Genomic DNA, 24,969 nt, shown 5'->3' on the forward strand with positions numbered 1-24,969 from the left:
AACTTTAGGCCTTAGTCTAATTCAAATGAGTGAATTGCACAACAGTTAACACCCTGCACAGTTGTCATTAACAGGAAAATCAGCTACAGTTCCCAAAACCTTTTTTTGTCCCAGACTGTTAACATGTTTATTTCTGCTGTAAAGTTTGACATTTTAATCTGGGGATTGACTCTCTTCTGAAGCCAGCCTCAAATGGCCATTCCAGGAACTGCAGTTTCTGGCGCTTCCACTTAGGTGTAATTTTTCTCCTGTGGAGGCTGCCTGTTGCATATTAACAGTTTTAATAAAAATGCTTATAGTAACTGCACATAATTATTTAGTGACTACCTATCCTTTCTACAGCAGACTGTCTTAACAAGACTGTGGTAAACTATTCAAGTTGTCTATCCACTGCTTGTCACATTATAAGCTCCTAGACACACATAGGAAGCTTTAGCCATTTAACCTTTCATATTTTACATTTCAATGAAACTGCTCATCAAGTGAACCCCAGTAAGAAAATGAATATGATTTTGGAAAAGTGTATATGATGAAAAATGTAGAGTCCAGGCGTCAGTGTAGTTTTTCTGGTTTCAGGATTCCATTGACTTGTTTCTGGGGAACTTTGCTGTCGATGAGTCAGATGGACCAACTCCTCTTCGTGTGCAAAAGGACTGGAAGTTCCTCACAGTCAGTATATCAGTATTTTCTCTGTTACCAGTATCTGCAATGAAAGTGACAATGTAGCCCAGAGGGTTAAATAAGCAACAAAAAAAAAAAGATGGATAAATAAATACATCTCTGTATTTACGTTCTTAAATAAATATCATTTCATTCAATTCATATTATTTCATTTGAATAAGTACAGTCTTAATAAAAGGCACAAGTTAGTATGTTCAACTGTAAAGGTTTATAAAATTGAAAAAACAAAAACGAGAGCGTTTGGTTGACAAGTTGGCAAACAGCCAATAAATATGAAGATCACTTCCATTTCAGCCAATCATGGGCTTAAACCCACCTTCTGGCCATCCACTGATTGGTCACACTAGCGCCGCGAAAGCTGCAGAGAGCCAGACTTGGCTGATCCCTTGATGAGAGCAATTTTTTCGAAAGTGCGTGGATAAAAGAGGCAGAGAGTGTGTAATGAGTGTAGGTGCAGGCGGAGAGGCTAACAGGATGAACAGTTAGCGTAGGCTCTGGGTGGTAGGCTAACTCAGAGTCGACAGGCGGTGAAGTTGGGATTTTTACTCAACCATTTTATTTTCACAATATGGAATTTCGACCATACGACGCCAGGTCTCCACGGTGCTTCGCTCACTAAACATACATGTTGGTAAAGCGTAGGCGACACGACCAGCACCAGCTCATTACCGGGTCTTCATTATGGAGTTTCCTCTTCGAGAGTGTCCGTAGGGCGTGAGACATCAGCGAACAACTAAAACGGTTCTACATGTGCAACAAAAGGAGGCACCACCACCATGCGGCGCTATTCAGTGTTACAATAATGATGCTGCAGACTCTGACTGTTACAAGCGCCACCTGTAAAATTGTACTGAACACACACATACAGAGACCATACCTACCTTTCTTCGTACCGGTCCCACACTGGAGTTGGACTGCGAACTGTGACTCTTAATAAACAGTGAACAATAGACCCGTGTCTGTCTTTAATTTTTTTTATGTGCGCACAGTTTATTTTTATTTTTTTTGTTTGTTATTTTCTAAGTGAACCTGTGGAATATAAAGACAATATACACTTGTCTTTGAACTTACCTGTTGAACTGCTATTAATCTGTTCAGATTTTGCAATATATGCCGTTAAAACCTGCAGTTGCGTCGTTCCTAAAACCTTCTGAATCTGGTCCAATCTCAACAGTTACCCTTTTAGTGGTAGCACATACTGGTTACAACAGTTAGGCCTATTTTTTTTTAAAACATAGCTTTTTCTGTGTGGTTTGGCCTTTTGTCCACACACAAATGTAGTTTTAGGTATCTGAAAACTGACCTTTTGGAACACTCCTTCCAAGGTGAAGATATTCAGATACTTTCTATGCAGTGTTTAACATGTAGAGAGGGAAAACAGTTGGCTTGGGACATCATAGTGTGCACCGTTATCACCTTTGTTCACATGCACCACTTCGGCCATGTTGTAGTGGCGTACAATAGTGCTGGTGCTAACCTTGTTAACAGGACATGTTTACACACACATGTCACTGGTACATATTCCAACACATAATCCACAACATAGACCCTGCTGCCAACCTCGACCAGTTTAGGATAAGACCCGGCTAGACCTTTATTTGCAGGTAATAGTGGTAATAGCTTTTTTCAGGATTCTTGACCAACATGGCTTTTGGGTTCAGGTTATGTTGCTGCATTTGGTTTGAAGTGTTCTTTATAGCACTTCAGTTGTGCTTGTGCATTTTCACATGGACAGAGATTTTTTTTTTTTTTTTTTCAGTAATTGTGCAGACAAGAATTTTTTAGAACAGAGGAAAACCCTTCTCTTAAAAAATACAAATGTGCATGTGAACCAGGCCTTAGTGTAATCCTTTGAATCTTTTTTTTTTTTTTAATTAATTAATTTATTTGTTTTTGCAGCTGCCAATCATTATGCTGGTGGCATTTTCCATGTGCATCGTCTGTCTTCTAATGGCTGGTAAGTTCTTCTTGGCTCATCACTCTACAGTCATTTCTCTAGTCGTAATATGGTCGCACTGCTGAACATCTTAGTCTGTGAAAAATGAATCCAAAGCTACAGGATATTCATTCAATGACAAATTTGAATTCAGGGGAAATTGGAGCGTAGGGTTGTGGGTAGTCTCCCACAGCCAGACCTACTGTATCTCCACAGTGCTGGGGCTATCATTCTGGTTTAGGGTAAAAAAATGCTCTTGCTTGTTTCTATTTCTTTAAACCAATCACAGTCATCTTGGGTAGTGCAAAGGCCTTAAGGAGTTGATTCCAACCAGGGGCCCTTTGCTGCATGTCATCCGACTCCCCCCCCCCCCCCCCCCCCCTTTCCCGTTTCTCTCCAGCTGCACTATTGAATAGAGGTAAAAGGCCATTAATCTTTTTGAAAAATTAAAAGTGCTGAATGCAGCGACGGTGCCCAGGCAAAATAATATCTTGTAGTATCTTGTAATAGTAACTTGTTTTGGTCTAACATTTGCACATGGGGAGGCGAGCCCTGGCATTAAAATGGCGAAGGTCCTCCAAAAGAGAACAGTGTTTCCTCTAGGTTTTTTTTTCAGCAGTGGGGGCACTTGACTGCAGATTTTACTTTTACAACCTGTTTATTGAATGGCCAGTTGAAAATTGCTTTTTAAAGGCTGAATGTAAAAATAAAAAATGCTTATGCTGCCAACTTAAGCGGCAGAACATTCCTATAGTAGTAAAGTGCCATTATTGATCAATGGTCTTACAATGGAAATACACTTATTTATCACATATTTATTATTTTATTTTTTATTTATTTAACAGAAATATTGACATGCATATTATGCAAAAAAATAAGAAAGGAAAAAAAGGTTCATCAACGCTCACCATTATCAGTGTGGTAGAGTCCTGAGTGGAACCGGCTATTTTTTTCAACCCATTTAGGGTCCCAGCCTGATAGCCTGTGCTTCCCTTTAGCTTTTTCTCCTCTGCTGTCATCTCTCTCTCTTGTGCACCATCACTTTGCTCTCCTGCTCCTTCACTTGGCTCTCCCCCTGCTGTACTCTGCTCTCCTTCACTTTGCTCCACTGCTCTTCCCTGTCTAATGTTACTTGTCTTATACGATTACATAAAACATTAACGTTAGATAATTTACACTCACGTCACATTTGATTACAAGTGTGGACACAATTTTTTACCTAACCATCATCATTTATGAGTCAGTAAAAGGCTAATGATACCTGACTAGTAGTGATGGGAATTCCAGCTCTTTTAAGAGTGTAAATGTAAAATTATGTGTAAAATTAATTACTAATGTACAAAACACACTTTATATCAAATTTTACTGCATTTCCTGCAGTCACTTATTTTCTCGCCTTTCCAGCGTTTTGTCTGTCGCGGCTCTAATAAATGTATAGTTACTCTTACACACTTAAACTGTGCTGTAGAGGTCGCTGCTACATATTCCAACACCCCGTGACACAGACCCTGCTGCCAACATCATCACAAAACCATGGCTAAAGCATTTCCTGTATAGACAGGCCTTTAGCTGAAGAATGACTGCTATTTGTCTTCCAGGCGACACATGGACAGAGACCCTGGCTTATGTGATGTTCTGGGGGGCTGCAAGTGCAATCACAGCCACTATCATCCTGTTCAATGGCCAAGACTTTGTGGATGCCCCCAAACTGGTTCACAAGGAGAAGATGGACTGAGAGAGAGTGTGTGTGTGTGTGTGTGTGTGTGTGTGTGTGTGTGTGTGTGTGTGTGTGTGCGTGCGTGCGTGCGTGCGTGCGTGCGTGCGTGCGTGCGTGCGTGCGTGCGTGCGTGCGTGCGTGCGTGCGTGCGTGCGTGCGAGAAGTAGCTGAGCCAGCAGGCTCATACCTCGTCATCTTCACTGACTTCTTCTCCAGGTCTGGACTCTAGTCTGATTTGTTGCCTCTGTGCTGCCGTGTAAAACACTGTGTATCTGTCTTTTTTCTTCTGTTGTACTGCACACGCCCCTTCACATGGTTTACATTAAATTTCCTACATTTCTTTATTGTGATTGTTTTTGCTGGTTTGTTGGTTTTGTTGGGGTTATGCTGTCAGTTACAGAGGGTCTGTGATGGCATGTGTCACAGTTTCAGTGGTCTGTAGTATCCATCAAAAATATAATTTCTACACTATTGCTCATTGTCTCGTTGGCTTACCATCTTTAACACTTTTGAATCTTTAACAATGTTATAGCAAGATTTTTTTTTCCTGAGCTTCATTACATAACTTTTCTTTCAAGGTTTTCTATTAATCTATCTGATTAGACCTCCAGTCAGGTTGCAGCTGGATGGAGCTGCACTGGAAATTATTTGATGTCACCAAACTCAAGATGATAAAGGTTGTAAGATGTCCCACTCTAAAGTACAGCAAAACCAACAGAACAGTGAGGGAAATGTCAAGTTCTAGGTGGTACATGTCCACAGTCTTAAGAGGTCTAAAAAAGCAACAAATGTTAAAACATCAGTGTGGGTGGATAATGGGTGTTCTGAAGCTTTAAAGCTGCATTAATTGTTTTGTTTCTTTTGACCACTTGCTGGCAACACAACAAACTGAAAAAACAGTATCTTATTTGTCACTGCTTAAAGCAAACATGTTAGCAACAGTCACCAACTTTGTTCATTTGGTGTTGAGCAGGTAGTGCATAAGGGGTTATCATAGGTTTTTTTAATTGCAGAGCTGAATGAAGCTAAAAAGCTTTATAGTGGTTAAGCATTGGTGATAATTCACTGTGGGTTTGTCAGAATTACCCTTGTCACCTTACACAGTCATTTGTTTCATTGTTGATATAAAAATGTTGATTGCTTAACATAATTGTATTCATCCCAAAAGAGTTACTAATGTCAGTTAACCTCAACTGTCACACTCAAAGATGAGGCACTTAAACATGCAAATATTGAAGCATTTGTGATGCATCTGACTGATGAACAGACAACTCAACAGTATTTACATGAGTTTTGAATGTAACAAGCCTTACAAACTTATGTATCAAACATAAATATTTGGCAAATGTGTATGTAATTGTAACTGCAGTATGTCTTCCTATCAAGATAACTTCAAAGAGTATCTGCTAATTATGCACTTTGGAGAACGATGAAATGATATATCCCTTTGTATTGAATGTTAGTAATCTGTCCAATCTGAGTGTCTGTTGTTGCTAGTTTTTTTAGCCTGGTTCCAGACCCCTGCATTGAGCATTGAGACCATATACCATATGTACCATGTCTTCATTTTGTTCAGCGACTCAGGCCTGGTGAGGTTCTCATTTTCGATTTTGATTTTTTTTTTTTTTTTTTTTTTAATCTGTGAAGAAACATTTGGTCTATGTAGAGCTTTGTAGGCAAGTTTAAGAATGAGGAAGTTGTCTGACTACATCTTCAGTTAGCTACTTTGCTACATCCATGAAAAATGGTAACGGAAAAGTTGCTAGAACATTGTTGATGCAGGTGGAAGAGATCAACTCCGCTATGTCTGTAAGTCACCTTCACGGACATAAGTCTGCATTTTTTTTTGATCATCATGAAAAAGCTTAATTGCTTCCAGACACGACTAACACAGCGATGGAGTTAACTGAAAATTAGATTTCTTCGGAAAATTTGGCGGCTCCTTCCATCTTCAGTAGCAGTGTTAGTTGATTGTTTTATCACCCACAACACCAGACTAATTTGAATTTCTTAACGAACTGGAGATGAATGGCTATTCAGAGGCCTGGAATCAGGATAATTCGTTTGTCAAACAGAAATTAGACTGCACCAGTTCTGACTCAAATTGTCTCTGTGTAAGCCTGTTTATCTCACTGTCCCTGGGTTGATGCATGGCAGCTTGCATTGCTGTTTGCCACACTGTCATACTTTTATTTTTGATACTACGCCTTGGTGGCAAGCCACAGTTAGAACATTTTATATTCTACACAGTGTGGCTTTAATTCTAGTGATATATGGAGATACCAGACGTAGTTTTGTGGTCATCAGGACTGTCTCATAATGTTGTGTTAACAGGCTGTTTTATCATGGTATGTTACGTGGGTTTCATCATTAATCATTCCTCTCATTTTTTGAATGGACAAGGTGTACCAGAACAGGTAAAAAGAACATTTACACATAACATTACCATTATGACCACCATTTGATTTCTTTGTATTACAAGATAATTCATTCAGTTTCTTGTTATGGCAGTTTAGAAAAACTTAGAGATCACCACTGAAATATAGTGTGTCACTGTATCTTGAGAATTCATGATAATTATGTTATGGGCAAAACTCTTTTTCTCAAGATGATTATTTAGTCATTAAATTGGGATCCCAGATCTGAAAGTGCATCAGTAACCACAGAAGCTTCCATTGCCCTCTGTGCACCTGTTCATTAATGTTTTTAGTATGGTTCATTTTCCTACTTCCTCACAGAGGTTTGGGGTTTGTGTTGCTAGAAGAGAATGAGTCCAAATCCTCCTGTTCCTCAGTGGAGAGGGCACTGACATGTGAACCTTTCATATAATCAATAAAGATCTGATTGGGTTTTGAAACCTTCCTCTAATGTTGACTTAAGATGTGCTGTATTTTTCGGGAAGTTGTCCACCATCTTTTCTTGTTTTGTGTATGGTTTCACATACAAGCTGTGTAGTTTTAGTTTTCAATTATGTGTTTTCGAGAATTCCTGTAAACATTATCTCATATATCAAATCATGCCAACAGATAGTACAAGCCATTGGGTCAATGATTAAATGGCTCGGTCTCAAATGGTCTTTAACTTAGTAAAAGGTTTATCTGGCTGATCATGCAAAGATGTCATCTGTCATGGTAAGAACCATGTAGCTGTTTGACAGTATCGGCCAAGGTCCACTTAATTGATAACTTGTATGAACTTGTTGAAACAAGATGAAAACTTGTGTAAACAGGATGAATGTGCAAGAGATTTTGTGTAAACAATATGGTAACTTTTGTAAACAGGATAATGACTTGTGTAAACAACAACACTTCAAGATAACTGGAAAAAGATGGCTTGTACTTGATAATAGCTCATGAACACAAGATGAACATTGAGTTCATAACACAATACATTAATGTGTTTCACAATAATAATACAAAATATATATATCATCTTTTGGAACTTCAGGTGCACTGTACTGACTAGACATTGCACTGTGTCTTATGGTCTGTATCAGCAAATGAAATGAAATTGTATGTGGAGTTGCTAGAAAGCTACGTCAATAACTGGACTTATGCAGGTTTAAAGTAGCCTGAAGTTTCTAGAGTTACATGATCATTATAACAACTCTACTTTTCCATTTGTTTTCCATGGAAACATAATAATGGAACCAATGGCGCATTACTGTGACATACATTGACCTAAACTTGCTCGACCAAGGTGCATTGTGAGATGTTTATGTTATAGCATGATTTGCAAACTTCACTGTACAGCAGCCACACATTGTATCTGTTCAAAAGGCCTTGGCTTCCTTTGAGGACAGTGAGGTCAGAATTGGAGTCAGTTTTATTGGCCAGGAATGTGCGCACACACAAGGAATCTGACTTGTGTTAAGTTGTTCTCAATGTACTTACTCACGGTTCCAAGAACAATTTACAAGTAATTGGAAATAGACATACTGCTGAAACAAACAAAACAAGGGCAGTAAAGCTGAACAAAGATGGAACTATTATGTACATACAAATAGGTGAAAAAACAGATGCAGCCATTTTATTTATATTGTTTTTAATCTGAGTTTTAGAATTTAGAATTTGTGTTACAAGTTTGCAAATGATGTTGTAATCCTGTGCTGGTGCTTTTATGTCTGTGAACTCTTTGTGTCACTCATAAGGAACATTGGGATTGTACACCTATAAATGTATCATTTTAAAGCTATAAATAACATTCTACAAGTCTTGTTGAGGTCATCAAAGCCAGAATCATTTATCTAGTTTGTGGTGGAACATGTAGATGACCTTGTTGTGTTTTTCCTCAGGAGTCTTCAGTGCTCTGTTTCCAGATTCAGACTTCATCCTGTAGTTTCAGTAATTGCCAATAAACTCCAGTGAACACGTACAAATTACTATTAAGGCACTATTGCTCACTCCGTCCTCGCTTGTGAACAACCTTTCAAAGATGCTCCTTTCGTGCCCAATCATGATGCTATCACCTCTTACCAATGAACCTGTTTACCAGTGGAATGTTCCAAAGGTGTTTTTAGAGCATTCCAAAACTTTCCCAGTCTTTTGTTGCTCATGCCCCAACTTGTTTGTTTGCTGCATCACATTCAGAATAAGCATATGTTCGCAAAAATCAATGACGCTGATGAGGTCAAACATACTGGTTGCAGTTGAATAGTCTGTTTTGCTTTGGAGGTTTCCTAACTGAGTGAAATGACCTGGAAGTGTCAAAGTGGCAGCCATGATGTGCCGTTTGGATCCTCTTAGTGCTAAGGAAATGTGTTTCAGGAATTTCATTCTAATTTTTTTCCCTATCCAGCATCATGAAGTGCTTTTATGCGGACTCATTGCGGACATTTTCAGTGAGCTCTCAACATTTTACCATTTTGAACAGGAATGAGGAATTTCTGAATTTCTGAACTGAAATTACCTTTTTATACCCAAATTTGAGCTGGCTCACTGGGCTTCTCTGAGATGTCAGAAATTAATCGAGCATAACATTCAACCACTAAAACAAATTTTTTTTGTTCAGGAATGCAAGTAAATAACTATAATTTGACATATTAGTCAAGAAATAATAATGTGCTTTACTATTTTTTCAGTTTTATTGTAAATCAGTAAATTTGAAAATTCATGAATAACAATAATAATACAACACACACAACATAATGTGTGTGTGTGTGTGTGTGTGTGTGTGTGTGTGTGTGTGTGTGTGTATATGTGTGTGTGTATACACACACACACAAATTCTATACATATATGTATGTACATATCTCTCTCTCTCTATATATATATATGTATATGTGTGTGTGTATACACACACACACAAACATACATATACATACATACATACAACCCAGGGAAATTGGCATACACGGCATACACGTTTGTCACCAGAGTCAATTTGAGTCACAGATCACCAGACATCCCTGTTTCACCTGTGTACATTCGGTCAGGTGAGTGACCATTACGCGTGCTGAACATGCTTGCCATGTGGTTAGATGAGATACTGATCAAAATATATAAATTTAGGTCTGACTGTATGTACTGACTCAGATAGTTGTATTGAATCGTGGCTGTTGCTAATTATTGATCGCAGTGAAATGCCAGTGGAAACATGTCTGTGAGGTATTGGTGACGTGAGCACACGACTCACTGGTGCACAGAGTTGACCAGGTCTGGGGTGGCAAGCTTTCAGCGCACTTTTACGCCACCGGCATGGACCGAAATGGACCAAAAATCCAAATCCGCAGGCTGTTTATGCCGACACCTCCCCCTACTGCACCGCAACGCCCATCCTGGCGTACCTCTGTGCACCTCAGTTTACCAAAATACCAAGTGCACTGTGTGCCCGCACTGCATGAAAATACCACTGCACGGGATGTGCACCCTGTGCTGCACCGGAATCGAAAATAGAGCCCATTATGTTAATATTGTACTAAAACTGAGAACTAAAACTGTAAAGCTGTAATGCCCTGTGTAGTGTTATGTAGTGAAATATTTGCAACACAATTATCAAATCTTAACCGAAACTTAGTGAACATGAATTAAGCCCCACTGGCCAGTACACAACTCCCTGTTTAATTTACAGAATAAAACAAAGGCACTAGTAATGCTAATTGGAATGTTGTCACCAAAGAAAGCAATATTCCTCTGACAGTTCCATGTCCTCCTCGTCAGAGTTGGGTTCATCCTCATCAAAGGGCAGTTCCTCTTCATCTGAGGAGTCTGACAATGGTGTCATGATAGTCCTCAGATGCCTCCCTCTCGAGAGTGCAGGGGTTCTAGTGGGCTGATCTGGATGCTGCTGGTGGAAGTGGGTGATGAGCCTGTATGGAACCCATAGGCGCACTGGAAGGCGACAGGACTGTGGTGGAAGTGATCAGCATGTTGTGGGCGTACTATATGTGACCAAGAGGAGGGGTTCTGTGAGACCAAACAGCAAAGAGCCGTCCCCATCCCCTGATTCATCCACTCAGTTTGGCCGTTGGACTGGGGATGAAACCCAGAGGATGAACTGGCCATGGCTCCTAGTAGGTTGCAGAACTCCCTCCAGAAGATGGATGAAAACTGAGGCCCTCTGTCAGAAGCTACATCAATTCGGAGGCCATGAAGCGGAAGATGTGATGTAGCATAACTTTGGTGGTCTCCTCGGCCAATGGGAGCTTGGGCAAAGGCACAAAGTGAGCCATCTTGCTATATCGATCCACCACCATCAGAATGGTGGTGTTCCCTTGGGATATTGGAAGCCAGTGATGCCACTCCTCCAATGCCATCTTGACCACCAGCAATTCTTGGCTGCAGATGTCATAGTTTCTCTCAGGCCCCCGCCTGAGAGAAACTGGCATTGCAAGAAGAACAGGCACATGGATGGAGTTTCTGATTGGTGGCTGACTGCTTGGACAGTACTGCCCCCACTCCCATATCTGAAGCATCCACCTCGACGACAAACTGGCACTCAGGGTCGGGCAGTTGGAGAACGGGTGCTGACGTGAACTGGGCTTTGAGAGTCTGGGAGGCCTTCTCAGCCATCGGGGTAGACTAGAAAGTCACCTTAGAGGATGTGAGGGTTGTGAGGGGGGCAGTGATGGAGCTGTAGTTCTGTATGAATTGTCTATAGAAATTTGCAAACCCTTTCTCAGCTTCAGGCCAATTATGGCATTGCATCAAATTAACTATTTAGATATTTCCAGATACAACATTATTTAGTGACACACAAGGAATGGGACAAAATTACCAAACAATTTTGAAAAATACTGGATTGGGATAGTGAAAACCAAATATACTCAAGGAAAATTATGTCTTGTTTATACAATAGGATAGGTATGGATTTATCTGACAATACATTAGATATAACGAGCAAATGGAAATTGGAACTCAACAGCATAATTGATGATGAGGATTGGGGAGGGTCTTGGCTATCGTGGCATAAATGTTTAAGTAGCCCAACTTGGAGAGAATTGGGTTGGAAATTGAAAATTAGACTTTTTAAAATCCCATTGGTGATATCCAGTTATGACAACAAATCTAGTCCTGATCAGTAAAGTCTAAGTCTTATGGAGCTGTTTGGAGAGGACGCTGGCGCTGTTTGTTCGCCGCTTCTCCAGTCCACATTTTTGTGTCTTAGTGATTTTTTTTTTCCTGTGATATCTTTGTTGTTTGGACTGTGTTCCTGTGATATCTTTGTTTGCCAGCAAGATATTCACAAAGCTACCAAACGTTGAAACTGATTCCTACCTGACATTTTGCCCACCTCACGGTCCTCCATCTCTGGGCGCCGCTAAACAGAACGACGGTGACGACGCTTCTCAATAACCATGGCCAGTCTACCAACTGTTCTTCAGTCCACCTGGAGAACTTCTTTCTCTAGTGTCATCCCCCTCTGCCATGCTGTGGATCCTCCTTTTCTGCTTGGCTTTCCATCTCTGGTCATCTTGTTCGGGGCTAGTGGCTAGCACCAGGCTAACACCCTCTGTGGCTGAAACCATGCTGACATATTCCACCGCACAGCTGTTGAAATACAACTACTGCTCCATCCCAGAGTGTATTGAAAACATCAAGCTTCTTGGGCTCCTACGCAGACCACGATATGTGCACAGAAGCTCCCAGTGCAAGTTTGTTTACCTGCAGCACGGGAGCAAATCCATCCTGTGTATCTGGTCAGCCGGTCGCACCGTCACACCTCTAACATGCCATCAGAACGCTGCCACTGTTGGAACTATTGTACCTGGTAGTAGCGCGAGCCCATTACATGCTAAGTTGGCTGGAAAACGCAGAGTGGACTCCAGTCTACTCAGACCTCTACAAAGATCCCCCAGCATCTCGCACATCAAAATGGAACTGTTTAATGCACATGCCTCATCAATGACCACATTCTGGACAAGGGGCTTGACTTGATGTGCATTACTGAAACTTGGCACCAGCCTGATGTGTATTCCACCTTGAATGAAGCCTGTCCTCCTAGCTATAGTTGCAGAACCTGCAGAAAGTACGCAGCACTGGCTGTGGTTGAGGCCTGTTGGTAATCCACCAAAATGAACTCAGACTGTCTCCTCTGGCTCTTCTGGCATTTTCCTCGTTTGAATGCCTTGCTTTCAAATGTCAGCCCCCCTTCCCCACAACAATACTGCTTATTTACCGGCCACCCAAACTGAACTCAGCTTTTATCCCAGAGATACAAGACCTCCTCTCTACTTTCTGTTCAACACCTGCAAATACTATCATTCTTGGTGACCTGAACATCCACATCAACACCCCCCCCTGCCATCAAGCTGCTGAATTCTTACAAGTACTGGACTGCCTAAGTCTGAAGCAGCATGTTAATGCCCCTACCCACACTAAGGGACACATCCTTGATCTTGTCATTTCAGATTCTGCCTCCATAAGGAACCTTCAAGTGTATGACCTTGGTGTCTCAGACCATTTCAGGACATTTCCTTCGAGGTTCCATTCTGCCCCCCACCTCCAAGCCAAAACGCCAAATCCATTTTCGTAACATCAAAAACATCAATCCTGATGTCCTGTCCTCACATCTCCTGCATCTTGCCTCTGCCAGCTTCTCCTCAATCAATGAGTCAGTGGACTACTACAACAAATCTTTCAGTAATCTCCTGGATCTCCATGCTCCTCTTAAAAACAGAACTGTCACTTTCTCACGCTCAGCACCCTGGTACACCTGTGAGCTGCGGAAACTCAAGACTGCCGGCCGTGTCCTTGAGTGACGTGCTACAGCATCTGGTCTTACTGTCCATAGGCTGGCATTTAAAGACCATCAAAAAGCCTATGGCAACTCACTCAAGGATGTTCGGTCTAATTACTATTCAACTATCATCAATAGCAGTCCTGGAAATTCAAAGCAGCTTTTTTCTATAATAAATCCTCTCCTTATACCCCAGTCCCAAACACACGCAGAATACTCAGAGGAGCAGTGCAATAAATTCCTCTCCATCTTCAAAGTTAAGATCGACACCATTCACTCTCATCTTTCTAAGATCCAGCTCCAGCTACACTGTCATCCGGCTCACAGCTTACAGTCCCTCATCTTTTCCAGTGTTTCTCTGAGGTCATGCAGAATGAAATAGAAGCTCTCATCAAGAAAATGAAACCAACCACCTGCCTCCTGGACTCCTTTCCCACAACACTGATCAAATCAAACCTCTCTGCTATAAGTCCTCTCATCACTACAATCATAAACCTCTCCTTAAAATCTGGCTATGTTCCATCTGCACTCAAAGCAGCTGTCATCAAACCACTCCTGAAAAAACCCTCCCTTGATCCGTAAGTCCTAGCCAACTACAGGCCCATCTCCAACCTCCTGTTTATTTCAAAGGTGCTAGAAAAGGTTGTAGCAGCTCAGCTTCGAGACCATCTGCATTTTCACGGCCTGTATGAAAAATTCCAATCAGGTTTCCGCTCTGCTCACCGCACTGAAACTGCTCTCATCCGTGTCACAAATGATCTTCTTATGGCAGCGGATGCTGGCTCTCCTTCCCTCCTCATCCTCCTTGACTTGACAGCTGCTTTTGACACTATCGACCACCTCATTCTCCTCAAGCGCCTTCGTGAAAATATTGGACTCTCAAACTCTGCCCTGGACTGGTTTACATCCTACCTCTCTGGGAGGTCCCACTTTGTCAGCATGGGCTCTGCAAAATCTGCAACCATTCCTCTCATCTGCGGTGTCCCTCAATGGTCTGTACTTGGTCCACTACTTTTCATTATATATATGCTCCCCCTTGGTCATGTCATCAGCAGTATGGAATTTCATTCCACTGCTACGCTGATGACACCCAATTGTACCTCAGGACTGATTCAACTGGTTTGTCACCATTAACAGCAATACCACTCTCAACACTCATTACCTGCCTGGAGGAGATAAAGGCGTGGATGAGTCAGAGCTTCCTCCATCTCAACTGCTCTAAATCTGAAGCCATACCTATTGGCACCCCCCACCAGGTCCAATCATCCTCCACAACCACCATCACCTTTTCTGGACAAAATATCCCCATTTCATCTGCTGTCATCAACCTCGGTGTGAGACTGGACCCTCACCTAACCTTTGAGACCCCCAGCAAAAGTCTCCACAAGTTACAACTAATTCAGAACACTGCTGCCAGGATCCTACTCAGAGTCAGGAAACATGAACACATCACCCCAGTACTCCGCACGCTTCACTGGCTTCCCATCACTGCCAGAATAAATTACAATATCGCTCTCATCACCCAGCAGTGCATTTATGGAAACGCAACACCATACCTTAAAGAACTCCTCACCCAGCAAACCCCAGCCCACTCTGCAGATCAAGACCTCCTTCACACTCCCAGAACCAAGCTCTGAACCATGGGAGATCGGGCCTTCTGCTCTGCTGCACCATGTCTGTGGAACTCCCTGCCCAGTCACTTGCTTTTAAAAAACACTTAAAGACCTTTCTCTTTAAAGAGGCTTTTAATATACTTAAAGTGCTCTTTTTATATTTTTTATGTTTTTACTGTAATGTGTGCTGTAGCACTTTGAGATTCCGGGGAATGTAAAGTGCGTTATAAATAAAATGTATTATTATTATTATTATTATTATTATTATTATGTGGATTAGTTGGAGATTGGCTGCAGGCATCATTCAGCCCTCTTCCTCTCCACCTGGTGATGGGTTTTCCTTTGTTGAAAAAAAAAAAAAAAGATAAAACGCTCCATCCCTGTACTGACTGCTGCTGACTACTGTCTACTGACTAAGTGCGCAGTTAGTTTCACTTCTCCATGTCATTCACAAGTGAATAGGCAGAGCGCCTACAGAGGCTCACAGACGACCCTGCTAAGCAGGCTGAGGTGTTATTTTACTGTTTTATTTGTATTTCGTCCTTTCATGAGGATAAAAACAACAGAAAAAAGAAAACAGCTGCAATAGAGAAGATTGGTAGAGAGCCTTTAGACAGATAACAGTACTCCAGTACTCCAGATGAGTGCCTGTGGGAAAACCTCCATAAAACTGCTCAGGTTCATTATTTTGGCATATACTTTTGCACAATTACTCATCAGATATGACTTTACTAATTCGTGGAAGAATTTGGCCTTCATCGCATGATTTAAAGGTGGTTTTTACTCAAAATAATGTTTTTTTTATTAATAATTTCTACTGTGTTCAAGATGAATTTACTCTGACATAGTAACATATATTTTGATTCTGACACTTCTGTAGTAATCTCACAGGTCTTAGCTTTCTTTGAGACCAAGGTTATTCATACAGCCCTTGTAGTTGTGAAGATATACTCTATTTATTTTGGGTAGGTCATTTGGGAGAAGAGGCAGACAAAATATGCCTGGTACTGAAGAGGTTAACCCAATGTTTTTCAACCTTTTTCGAGCCAAAGCACATTTTTTTCATTGAAAAAATCACAAGGCACACCACCAACCAAAAATGTTAAAGAATTAAACTCTGTATATAAAGTCATTCTTGTCAAAGTGTCTTGAATAGGAATCAAATAAACACAAAGAAAAAGGTTTTTATGATCTTTCATATTTCTACTCACTGGGCCTGTTTAGATGAACACAGAGCTGATATCCTGGCGGGAATTGAAGAAAGACACACACAAAGATTTTCCTCAACAGCTCTTAGTCTCTCTTTGTTTTTATTTTTTTAGTTTTCAAAGTGTCTTGAACAGGAATCAAATAAACACAAAGAAAAATGTCTTTTATGATCTTTCATATTTCTACTCACTTGGCCTGTTTGGATGAACACAGAGCTGATATCCTGGTGGGAATTGAAGAAAGACACACACAAAATTTTCCTCAACAGCTCTCAGTCTCTCTCTGTTTTTAGTTTTTATAGCAGTCAGGCTTGAGAAGCTCAGCTCACACAGATATGCCATGGAAAATGGGAGCAATGTCAAAATAGCTTTGTTTGCCAGAATGGGGAACTCCTTGGCAGCAGCCAAACAAAAACTGTTCAAAGGTAGATCAGCAAAGCTTAGCTTTAAATCATGATTTTGCCAGGTATACCAGCCTTGCACACCACTCATCACTTGCAAGCAGTTTTGCATAATCGGACTTCTCATTTGTCAGAAACACTTTAAGTTCCTCCCGCAGCTCATGCACACGGTCCAGCACCTTGCTACGCGACAACCATTGGACCTCCATATGGAACAGCAAGGCTTTATGTTCCGCTCCCATTTCCTCTCACAAAGATGCAAATATGCGTCTTTTCACAGGTCGTGTCTTCACGAAGTTTACCATGCGCACAACATCGTCCATCACAGAAACTAAGTCTGCTGGTAAAGTCCTCGCTACAAGGGCCTCATGATGTAAAAAACAGTGCGTAACAATTACATCTGGGTTTCCTTCCTTTACTCTGCTTACAAAGCCTTTGGTGCGCCCCACCATGGCTGCAGTTCCATCAGTGCAGGCACTTGTGCAGTTTTTCCACTTCAGTCCTCCTTTTTCTAGATATTCTGATGTGACCTGAAAAATTTCCTCTCCTGTTGTTTTTTCTGGCAGTGCCTTGCAAAATAGGAAGTTTTCTCTGATTGCGTCTCCATCCACAAAACGCACATTGGCCAAGAGTTGAGCATGTCCACTAATATCAGTAGACTCATCAAGTTGCAACGCAAATTTCCTACTGATATGGATCTTTTCCAAAACCACACTTTAGATGTCTGCAGACATGTTATCAATACATCTGGAAAAAGTGTTATCTGAGAGAGGGACTTTGGCTATTTTTTTAACTGCTTCAGGTCCGAGCATCTCATTTACAATGGCTTTGCAGGCGGGAAGTATTAATGACTCTGCCACAGTGTGGGACCTTTTTGATCTAGCTACAAGTTCAGTCATGTGGTAGCTAGCTTTAAGGGCTCTCTCATTTACCTTTGCTGTTTTTCTCATAAAAGTTGCCTGTTTCTCTATGTGTTCACGCAGGTGAACAAAATAGTCCGTATTCTTGTTTTGAAGCATAGGGTGTTTTGTTTGGAGATGGTGTTTAAGCTTACTTGGGACCATAGCACTGTTGGATAGCTTTTCACCACACACCAAGCACAGAATCGCTGTCGTTGCAGCCCCAGTAAAAGTAAATCCAAATGAAATACAGCTTTCATTGTATTGCCTCGCAGCCTATCCCAGCTGTCAAGGGGCGAGAAGCGGGGTACACCCTGGACCGGTCGCCAGTCGATCACAGGGCAACATATATACACATGGACAGCCATTCACATTCACACTTACACCTAGGGGCAATTTAGAGTCACCAATTAACCTAATGAGCATGTTTTTTGGTCTGTGGGAGGAAGCCGGAGTGCCCGGAGAGAACCCACGCATGCACAGGAAGAACATGCAAACTTGTTAAACAACATAACCATCAAAAAGAAATACCCCTTGTCACTTCTTTTTGACAGCTTTTAATACACCGTTGGGGCATTGTAAGTACCTGGTTATGCCTTTTGGAATGACTAACGCCCCCCCAGTCTTCCAGGCTTTGATGTCTTGAGAGACTTCCTTGATCATTTGTGTTTGTCCCTTCATGGAGATGAATGTTAAGGAGTTTGTCGCTGCATGTGCAGTTTGTGGCCAGGGCAAGGCATTACATCGGCTAGAGAAACTGCTGGCCTTTTAGTCCAAAAGGTTTTCCACATTCATGAAATTCCTGTTGATATTGTTTCTGACAGAGGCCCACATTTTATTTCTCTGGTTTGGAGATGTTTTTCCTCTGCTCTTGGTGCCCCTGAAAGTCTTTCCTCAGGTTATCATCCACATTCTAATGGACAGACCAAGCATGCTAATCAGGACCTGGAAGCTACGTTACGGTGTGTGGCAGCCCAAAAGCCCTCCTACTGGGCGGAGCATCTCCCTTAAGATAGAGATACAATGCCCTGACCAACTCGGCAACCAGCCTCTCTCTATTTGAAGCTTCATTGGGGTTTCAACCTCCACTGTTTCTTGATCAGGAATCGAGGATTGCGGTGACTTCAGCCCAGAATCACATTGGCCAGTGCCGCAAGGTTTGGAGGGATGTGAGGGCAGCTCTTCTACGCACCGCCGAGCTCAACAAGAGGGTAGCAGATAGACGTTGCACTCTGGTGCCCAGAACCACGCTGGGCAACGGGTTTGGCTTTCCTCTATGTAGCAGGACGAATGGAATGCCCTGCTCTGTCCTTTCTGCCCTCTCTCATTCTTGCTCTCTATTTCTCTCTCTCTCACAGCTGGCACCTTAATTAGTAGGCGGCGCTGTGAGAGCAGTATATATATATATATATATATATATATATATATATACGCACTGACACACACCTGTTACATATCTGACTACTCAAGCCTGTACAGTGGTGTGGCTCGGTCGAGGTGAGGTGGCAGCGTGGGATGCTTGGTCTGCTCGTGGGGCACTTGCTTTAATAGAGGGGGTCTGGCATTGTTGACGGCAAGCACGTTTCCCTTTTTGCTCGTCCGATCGCCAACACACACTGCTTATTCGTCCGTGTTGTGTGTCCGCAGTACGCAGCATTGTTTGACGGGGGCTGGTGTTGCTCGCCCTCCGCTCAGGACCGGCTCATTGTGGTCGCTCTGTCCGTGAGGTAATTCAATTTTCAATTCAATTCAATTCAATTCAATTTTATTTGTATAGCGCCAAATCACAACAGAGGTTGTCTCAGGACACTTTCCATATAGAGCTGGTACAGACCAAGCTCTTTTATCTACAAAGAAACCAACAGTTCCCCCATGAGCAAGCACTTGGCGACAGTGGCGAGGAAAAACTTCCTTTTAACAGGCAGAAACCTCGAGCAGAACCAAACTCTGGGTGGGCGGCCATCTGCCTTGACCGGTTGGGTGAGAGAGGAAGAGCAAGAGAGGGAGAGTGAGACAGACAGACAGACAGACAGACAGACAGACAGACAGACAGACAGACAGACAGACAGACAGACAGACAGAGTAACAGTGACAGTGGATGTAATAATAGCAGTAGCAGTTGCAGTGGATGTCAGGCAGGGCCAAGGCAGGAGACGCAGCTGAAATCCACAATCCAGATTCAGCCACTGTCCATGGGAACCTGCAAGACGACAAAGCACAGAGACTCCGGGGAAGGAGCTAAGTTAGTAACACGCCGTGGTAGGACATGAGAGCGTGCGGATGGAGAGGGACAGAAGGACAGAGGAGCTCGCTGTATCTTTGGATGTCCCCCGACAGTCTAATCCTATAGCAGCATAACTAGGGGCTGGTCCAGGACAAGCCTGAGCCAGCCCTAACTATAAGCTTTATCAAAAAGGAAAGTTTTAGGCCTACTCTTAAATGTAGAGACAGTGTCTGCCTCCCGGACAAAGACTGGAAGATGGTTCCACAGGAGAGGAGATTGATAGCTAAATGCTCTGACTCCTGTTCTGCTTTTTGAGACTTTAGGAACCATAAGTAGACCTGCATTCTGGGAACGCAGTGTTCGAGTAGGGCAATAAGGTACTATGAGCTCTTTAAGATAAGAAGGTGCCTGGCCATTTATGGCTTTGTAAGTAAGGAGGAGAATTTTAAACTCCATTCTAAACTTTACAGGGAGCCAGTGCAAAGTGGCGAGTATTGGAGAAATATGATCTCGCTTCCTGGTTTTTGTCAGAACACGTGCTGCAGCGTTCTGGAGCAACTGGAGAATATTCAGCAACGAATTTGGGCAGCCTGATAGTAAAGAATTGCAATAATCCAGCCTGGAAGTTACGAATGCATGGACTAGTTTTTCTGCATCATTTTGAGACAAAATATGCCTGATTTTTGCGATATTACGTAGGTGAAAAAAGGCAGTCCTTGAAATTTGTTTTACATGGGAGTGAAAGCACATGTCTTGGTCAAAGATGACTCCCAGATTCTTTACAGTGGTGCTGGAGGCCAGCGCAATGCCATCCATAGCTGCTATGTCATCAGAAAGTGACTTTCTAAGATATTTAGGGCCTACTACTATAACTTCAGTTTTGTCCGAGTTTAGCATCAGAAAATTGCAGGTCATCCAGGTCTTTATGTCATGAAGACATGCTTGTAGTCTAGTTAACTGACTGGTTTCTTCCGGTTTCATTGATAAATATAGCTGGGTATCATCTGCATAGCAATGGAAATTTATTGAGTGCTTCCTGATAATCTTACCTAAAGGAAGCATATATAAGGTGAATAGAATTGGTCCAAGCACAGAACCCTGTGGAACTCCATAGCTGACTTTAGTGAGCACAGAGGAGTCGTCATTAACGCGTACAAACTGAGAGCGATCGGACAAGTAGGATTTAAACCAGCTTAGCGCAGTTCCCTTAATGCCAATGAAATGTTCCAGTGTCTGCAATAGGATGCCATGGTCAATGGTGTCAAATGCAGCACTAAGATCCAATAGGACTAGTACAGAGACGAATCCTTTATCAGATGCAATTAGAAGGTCATTTGTAACTTTAACCAGTGCTGTCTCTGTGCTATGATGCACTCTAAATCCTGACTGGAAATCGTCGAATAAACTATTATTGTTTAGAAAGTCACACAGCTGATTGGCAACTGCTTTCTCAAGAGTTTTTGAGAGAAAGGGAAGGTTGGATATCGGTCTATAGTTGGCTAAAACCCCTGGATCAAGAGTAGGCTTTTTCAGTAGCGGTTTTATTACAGCTACTTTAAAGGACTGTGGTACGTAGCCTGTTGATAAAGAGAGACTGATCATGTCTAATACTGAAGAGTTAATTAGAGGTAATACTTCTTTAAACAGCTTAGTCGGGATAGGATCTAAAATACAGGTAGATGATTCTGATGATGAAATTATTGAAATTAGTTGGTGAAGGTCAACAGGAGTAAAACAGTCTAAAACTGCGACAGACTGAGTAACAGTTTCTACGATTTCTGTGTTTGAAGACAAAACAGTACCTGTTAACGGCAGGAGTCGATGAATTCTGTCTCTAATAGTTAGAATTTTATCATTAAAGAAGCTCATGAAGTCATTACTGTTCAGAGCTAAAGGAATACATGGTTCAACAGAATTATGGCTCTCTGTCAGCCTGGCTACAGTGCTGAAGAGAAACCTGGGATTGTTCTTATTTTCCTCTATTAGTGCAGAGTAATAGGCTGCCCTGGCACTGCGGAGGGCTTTCCTGTATATTTTAAGACTGTCTTGCCAGGCGGACCAGCAGCAGCCTCCTCACCAACCCCCTCAACAGAAGCTGTTTAATGTACCCCATCAGGTAAAACAGAGACTAATTTTGCTTTGCACTGGCCTCAAACAGATATATGAGGTGTGGACAATGACGGTGTGTTGTGATTCCATGTTACATTCTTTATGAATATGGGTTGCTACCATTTAACCAGTTATATTGCAAGGTATGTTTCTGTATGGTGTTTCAAATTCGTGCTCCATGTGCCCCCTTTTAACTTTGAGCACCTGTCCCTCCAAAGGTCTCTGCACGGCCCTGCTCCTGTCTCACTCCGTAGGGGGACGGACCATCGACCAGATCAATGGAACAGATCAACCACAGCGGCAGTGGGGGGGGTACACAACACAGAAAACTAAGATGCCTCCCTTCCTCGTTTCGGAGTGTTACTAGTCCCAAGGGGTACTTACACGTTACGCGTTAATGACGACTCTTCTGTGCTCACTAAAGTCTATGGCTATGGAGTTCCGCAGGGTTCTGTGCTTGGACCAATTCTATTCACCTTATATATGCTTCCTTTAGGTAAGATTATCAGGAAGCACTCATGCAGATGCTACCCAGCTATATTTATCAATGAAGCTGGAAGAAACCAGTCAGTTAACTAGACTACAAGCATGTCTTCATGACATAAAGACCTGGATGACCTGCAATTTTCTGATGCTAAACTCAGACAAAACTGAAGTTATAGTAGTAGGCCCTAAACATCTTAGAAAGTCACTTTCTGATGACATAGCAGTTATGGATGGCATTGCGCTGGCCTCCAGCACCACTGTAAAGAATCTGGGAGTCATCTTTGACCAAGACATGTCCTTTCACTCCCATGCAAAACAAATCTCAAGGACTGCCTTTTTTCACCTACGTAATATCGCAAAAATCAGGCATATTTTGTCTCAAAATGATGCAGAAAAACTAGTCCATGCATTCGTAACTTCCAGGCTGGATTATTGCAATTCTTTACTATCAGGCTGCCCAAATTCGTTGCTGAATATTCTCCAGTTGCTCCAGAACGCTGCAGCACGTGTTCTGACAAAAACCAGGAAGAGAGATCATATTTCTCCAATACTAGCCACTCTGCACTGGCTCCCTGTAAAGTTTAGAATAGAGTTTAAAATTCTCCTCCTTACTTACAAAGCCATAAATGGCCAGGCACCTTCTTATCTTAAAGAGCTCATAGTACCTTATTGCCCCACTCGAACACTGCGTTCCCAGAATGCAGGTCTACTTATGGTTCCTAAAGTCTCAAAAAGCAGAACAGGAGTCAGAGCATTTAGCTATCAAGCTCCTCTCCTGTGGAACCATCTTCCAGTCTTTGTCCGGGAGGCAGACACTGTCTCTACATTTAAGAGTAGGCTTAAAACTTTCCTTTTTGATAAAGCTTATCGTTAGGGCTGGCTCAGGCTTGTCCTGGACCAGCCCCTAGTTATGCTGCTATAGGATTAGACTGTCGGGGGACCTCCAAAGATACACCGAGCTCCTCTGTCCTTCTCTCCCTCTCCATCTGCATGCTTTCATGTCCTACCACGGCGTGTTACTAACTTAGCTCCTTCCCCGGAGTCTCTGTGCTTTGTCGTCTTGCAGGTTACACAGTGGCTGAATCTGGATTGTGGATTGCAGCTGCGTCTCCTGCCTTGGCCCTGCCTGACATCCACTGCAACTGCTACTGCTATTATTACATCCACTGTCACTGTTACTGTGATTGCATGTCTGTCTCTCTGTCTCTCTCTCTCTCTCTGACTGCATTTCTGTCTCTCTCTCTCTCTGACTGCATTTCTGTCTGTCTGTCTGTCTGTCTGTCTGTCTGTCTGTCTGTCTCTTGCTCTCCCTCTCTCACCCAACCGGTCGAGGCAGATGGCCGCCCACCCAGAGTCTGGTTCTGCCCGAGGTTTCTGCCTGTTAAAAGGAAGTTTTTCCTCGCCACTGTCGCCAAGTGCTTGCTCATGGGGGAATTGTTGGTTCTCTGTAGATAAAAGAGCTTGGTCTGTGCCAGCTCTATATGGAAAGTGTCATGAGACAACTTCTGTTGTGATTTGGCACTATACAAATAAAATTGAATTGAATTGAATTGAACTACGCGGCTAGGCAGAGCTCCTCACTCTGCCGCTGCCGTAAGGTCGCGTCGTAACACTCCCGACTCCTTCGGCTCGGCTGTTGCTACCACCTCTTTTGGTCTCCCCACTGCCTGCTGTGTCGGTATTGTTGTCCTCCTGTCCGCGCTTGCCGCTCATGTATTTTCACTGTGTTGTCTCCCCTGCTCCACCTGCTCCCCTGTCGCGCCTTTGTTTCCGTGTGCGCCCCGTGAAGTCCCTCTTCCTCGTTCCCAGTTGGTTGCTCACCGTTAAGTTCTCCAGTTCTATTGGTCAGCCTATACAGCGGTCATGCGCTTCACAGGTGCAAGTTATCAAATATAATGACAAAAGGCCCCGGCCGGAAGTAACACAAACTCAAAATCCCTTCAACCCAAAACCATGCAACAAAATATAGCCAAAATCACTACAACTAGTAACACAATAAAACCATGCAAGCAAAATACAAAATCATGCAGACAAAACACAAAAACATGCGGAAGAATGTAAAATCATGCACAATACAACAAAATAATTACACAAAGGATAACTTAAACCTCCGCTGTGCGACAAACATTTAACAGAGACATATGTGCATCGCAGATTAGTTGTGTATTGATTGAATGAAATCCTTTCCTGTTCACATAGCTGAATTCATTGTGTGATGGTACTTTTATTGAGATGTGAGTGCAATCCATGGCTCCAATTATGTTTGGGAATCCGGAGATGGCTTGAAATCCTTGTTTAATTTCGGCTTCTTGGTGAGGTCTGTATGGGAACTGGATGTAAGTTGGGGCCAGAGAAATTATTGCATTCAACACTGCCGGCATAATTCTGCTCAGTGTTGGTTGCGAAATGCCACATATGTCTCCAATCTCCTGCTGAAAAGTTCTGGTGGCCAAAAATCCCAGGGTAGACAGGAGCTGTATGTGCACCACGATGGCTTTGGTGCGTTTTTGTCTCACGT

At 42.5% G+C, this 24,969-nt stretch overlaps 3 protein-coding genes across 3 annotated transcripts in view; 2 read left to right on the forward strand and 1 right to left on the reverse strand.

Moving 5' to 3' along the window:
• sacm1la (SAC1 like phosphatidylinositide phosphatase a) overlaps nucleotides 1-7,211 on the forward strand; it is a 57,930-nt gene extending 50,719 nt beyond the window's left edge. Inside the window, exons 18-20 of the mRNA XM_070984006.1 lie at nucleotides 577-669; nucleotides 2,581-2,638; nucleotides 4,216-7,211. Coding sequence (XP_070840107.1) covers nucleotides 577-669; nucleotides 2,581-2,638; nucleotides 4,216-4,352 — 288 coding nt within the window. The 3' untranslated portion in view covers nucleotides 4,353-7,211. The remainder of the gene's footprint in view (nucleotides 1-576; nucleotides 670-2,580; nucleotides 2,639-4,215) is intronic.
• Nucleotides 7,212-20,024: 12,813 nt separating this feature from the next.
• LOC139345633 (uncharacterized) lies at nucleotides 20,025-20,921 on the reverse strand (the record flags this gene model as incomplete). Its single annotated transcript, XM_070984376.1, has 1 exon — nucleotides 20,025-20,921. A coding segment is annotated over one exon (897 nt), but the record flags the coding sequence as incomplete, so codon positions are not given.
• Nucleotides 20,922-22,032: 1,111 nt separating this feature from the next.
• LOC139345483 (uncharacterized) lies at nucleotides 22,033-24,278 on the forward strand. The gene is made up of 3 exons (XM_070984093.1): nucleotides 22,033-22,038; nucleotides 22,462-23,313; nucleotides 24,261-24,278. The coding sequence occupies exons 1-3, from the start codon at nucleotides 22,033-22,035 to the stop codon at nucleotides 24,276-24,278; spliced, it is 876 nt and encodes a 291-aa protein (XP_070840194.1).
• The last annotated feature ends 691 nt before the right edge of the window (nucleotides 24,279-24,969 follow it).

Source organism: Chaetodon trifascialis, chromosome 17 (genome assembly GCF_039877785.1).
Source record: "Chaetodon trifascialis isolate fChaTrf1 chromosome 17, fChaTrf1.hap1, whole genome shotgun sequence".
Lineage (NCBI taxonomy): Eukaryota > Metazoa > Chordata > Actinopteri > Chaetodontiformes > Chaetodontidae > Chaetodon > Chaetodon trifascialis.